The sequence below is a fragment of the Otolemur garnettii genome, unplaced genomic scaffold (genome assembly GCF_000181295.1).
Source record: "Otolemur garnettii isolate 467f Iridium unplaced genomic scaffold, OtoGar3 scaffold00049, whole genome shotgun sequence".
Lineage (NCBI taxonomy): Eukaryota > Metazoa > Chordata > Mammalia > Primates > Galagidae > Otolemur > Otolemur garnettii.
Window position 1 is genome coordinate 1,295,690 of NW_003852444.1, and position 2,100 is coordinate 1,297,789.

Consider the following 2,100-nt stretch of genomic DNA (forward strand, 5'->3'; position numbering starts at 1 on the left):
AAAAAAAAAAAAAAAAAGATTAAAATTTATTGTCCAGTGCTTCCTGTGATCTCGCTACGAATATACCTGTCCAAGATCATACAGGCATTCACCAATTTTATTCCAAATGTTTTATGTCTTCTGTTTATCTGCATGAGTCTGTAGTGTTCTATATTAATGTTCCTTTATCCTACCAGAGGACAGAAAGGCCAGCATCCATACTCACAGGGAGCAGAGCCTCTCTCCACGACACCCTTTGACATGTCTCACGTGGGCCTCTCCTTCCTGAGCACCCTCCTAAGGGACCCCTTGACCTCTGAGCTCCTCAGGCTGTAGATCAGGGGATTCAGCATGGGGTTGAAAAGGCTGTAAAACAGAGAAAGGATCTTCTGCTGCTCCTCAGGATGGCGGGACTTGGGGGCCATGTACATGATGATGGCGCTGCCAAAGAAGAGCCCCACCACGCAGAGGTGGGAAGAGCAGGTGGAGAAGGCCTTCCTGCGGCCCTCCCCTGACCGGATGCTCAGGATGGCCAGCAGTATGCGGAAGTAGGAGCCCAGCACCAGGCAGAGGGGCCCCACCAGGATAAAAACACAGGCTGCGACGATGACCACTTGGTTGAGCCTGGTGTCAGCACAGGCTAGCTTGAGGACAGACAGGATCTCACAGAAAAAGTGGTTGATTTCATGAGGCCCACAGAAGGGCAGCCTCAGGATGAGGACCACATGGACCAGGGCCAAGAGGAAGCTGAACACCCAGGAGGAGATAGCCAGGACGGTGCACACTTTCCAGCTCATGATGACAGTGTAATGTAGGGGATGGCAGATGGCCACGTACCTGCCGTAGGACATCACCACCAAAATCAGGCACTCAACGTGAGCAAAAGCCAAATACAAGAACGTCTGCATTATGCATGGAACAAAGGAGATGGTTCTTTTCTGGCTCACCAGATTTGCCAGCATCTTGGGGACATTGTTGGAAGCATAGGACATGTCGAGAATGGCCAGGTGTGAGAGGAAGAAGTACATGGGGGTGTGCAGTCTGGAGTCCAGGCAGACAAGGCCCAGGATGACCCCATTCCCCAGCAGGGTAATTGTATAGAAGAGAGAGAAAAGTCCAAATAGGAACAGCTCCAGAGCAGGGTCAACCTGGAATCCCAGCAGGGTGACTTCTGTGATCCATGTCTGATTGCCTCCCATGCCCCTGTGGCTCAGAAAGACAAATCCTCATCTGGAGAGGAAGGTCAAAACTGTGGATCCATCAGAAATACCAAACAATGACTGAATGTTATAGAGCGAGCATTTACAAATGTGTCACTGTGGATCGATTTTTTAATAATTTATTTTCAGAATTTGCCAAAAGTAACTAGATGTGATCATAAAAATGAGAAAAAAATCTGTTGTTTTAATTGAATAGTAAGAGACAATGTTTGCTATTATATAGAAAAATGTTATATATAATAAAATATAATGGTCGGATAGGATTTCTTATATAGTATAATATGCCCTATAAAAGGATACACACCCACACGTGCACAGGTGTTGGTTGGAGAATTCATGTCTTCTTCCTTCCCTCCAGGGAGGGAGGCTTGATTATTAACACAGTTTAAAGAGAGATGAACCTGACGTGTCACATGGGAGGTTCTTTCATACCCTAGATTTTTATCTTTGTCTGTCCAGGATATGAAGCGACTAGGACCCTGTTCTTTCTGGGCCTGCTCACTACCTAATGACCTTATTGACCTTCTCACATACTTTTCTTCCTACTTATTTCACATTTGAAGTCCCTTCTAAATAACTGTCAATTTTTTTTTTCTTGCTCTGTCTGCCTGGCTAGACTACAATGGCACAGTCTTAGCTCACTGCAGCCTCAAAGTCTTGGGCTCAAGCCATCCTCCTGCCTCAGTATCTGGGACTGCAGGTGCATGCCACCACACCCAGCTACTTCTTTTTCATATTTCGTAGAAACAGGGTCTTGCTATGTTGCCCAGGCTAGTCTCAAACTTTTGGCCTCAAGCAATCCTCTTGCTGTGGCCACTCAGTGTGCTGGAATTCCAGGTGTGAATCACCTTGTCTGGCCATCAATTTTATATTTTCTTTAAAATTTCCTGAGAAAAGATCC

General features: G+C 46.2%; 1 protein-coding gene across 1 annotated transcript; it reads right to left on the reverse strand.

Annotated features, from left to right (window-relative positions):
* Positions 1 to 245: 245 nt before the first annotated feature.
* LOC100959129 (olfactory receptor 2A14-like) lies at positions 246 to 1,178 on the reverse strand. Its single transcript, XM_003791534.1, has one exon. It carries the CDS (start codon positions 1,176 to 1,178, stop codon positions 246 to 248), a length of 933 nt encoding a protein of 310 aa, XP_003791582.1.
* Positions 1,179 to 2,100: the final 922 nt, after the last annotated feature.